The 881-nt window shown below is 43.2% G+C and overlaps 1 protein-coding gene across 1 annotated transcript in view; it reads right to left on the minus strand.

Moving 5' to 3' along the window:
• LOC116682454 (galaxin) overlaps positions 1-881 on the minus strand; it is a 3,912-nt gene continuing 3,031 nt past the window's right edge. The window contains exons 4-5 of the mRNA XM_032509722.1: positions 156-341; positions 1-5 (exon numbers count right to left, since the gene is read on the minus strand). Of these exons, the coding sequence (XP_032365613.1) occupies positions 1-5; positions 156-341 (191 nt within the window). The remainder of the gene's footprint in view (positions 6-155; positions 342-881) is intronic.

The raw sequence follows: 881 nt of genomic DNA on the forward strand, positions 1-881 counted from the left end.
CTATTCTAAGCACCATTTTTTAATTAAGGTAAATACAGCACCAGCACAAAAAAGTAAAGCTTGTTTCTGCAACATTTTCTGAACATGACAGCAGTGCAAGTTTATGGACATTGGATGCATGCAATTTGGGGTGTAGGGATGACGTTGAGACGCACCTGACTCGTTCACACAGCACATGGATGTGTTGGGTTTTGTCTTAAGACCTTCGTTCAGGCAGCACCACTCAGTGTTAGGGTCAAACTGGTCACGTCCACAGCACAGGTGGTCCCTGGACTTTTTCATCAGGATCGTCTTGTTTTCCACGGGACCACAACACATCTGCTTGTCCACATCAAATGCATCTGTGGAAACGATCAGGAGGATTCTTAAAACTGTTCCACTTTTATCTCAACCACAACTTAGATGACTGGCTACAATTGTGTCAGACTGAGGTAAACCAGATGCAACATTAGCAGTATCAGGATTTTTTGTAGTCTTCTGTAAGTTCAGAAAATCATGATTTTAATATGTAATGAATAGCCGACAATATGTAGATGTATGTATTTGTGGTGAGGTTTTAAGGCCTTAAGGTCAGTTTTATGGTTGTTGTCCTTATACAGAGTTCAAAGCTTTAGTGCATAGTTTCTCTCGCCCCCTAAGGAATGTAACGACAGCAACACTGTTGGCACGTCCACATGACATAAGCCTTCCGTGATCGCGCACCGCCCCCACGCCTACTCCACACAGTTGCTAGTAGCTAAGGAAGACACAGAGGATCTAAAAAACATGATGGAGGTCATTATCTTCACTTGAGTTTTTTTCGCGCGAAAGTTGCTGGACGACACAATCTTCTGAACACAGCCACATTGAGAAATCCAGAGAGAGTTGTGTGGAGCTGATCG

Source organism: Etheostoma spectabile, chromosome 3 (genome assembly GCF_008692095.1).
Source record: "Etheostoma spectabile isolate EspeVRDwgs_2016 chromosome 3, UIUC_Espe_1.0, whole genome shotgun sequence".
Taxonomy (NCBI): domain Eukaryota; kingdom Metazoa; phylum Chordata; class Actinopteri; order Perciformes; family Percidae; genus Etheostoma; species Etheostoma spectabile.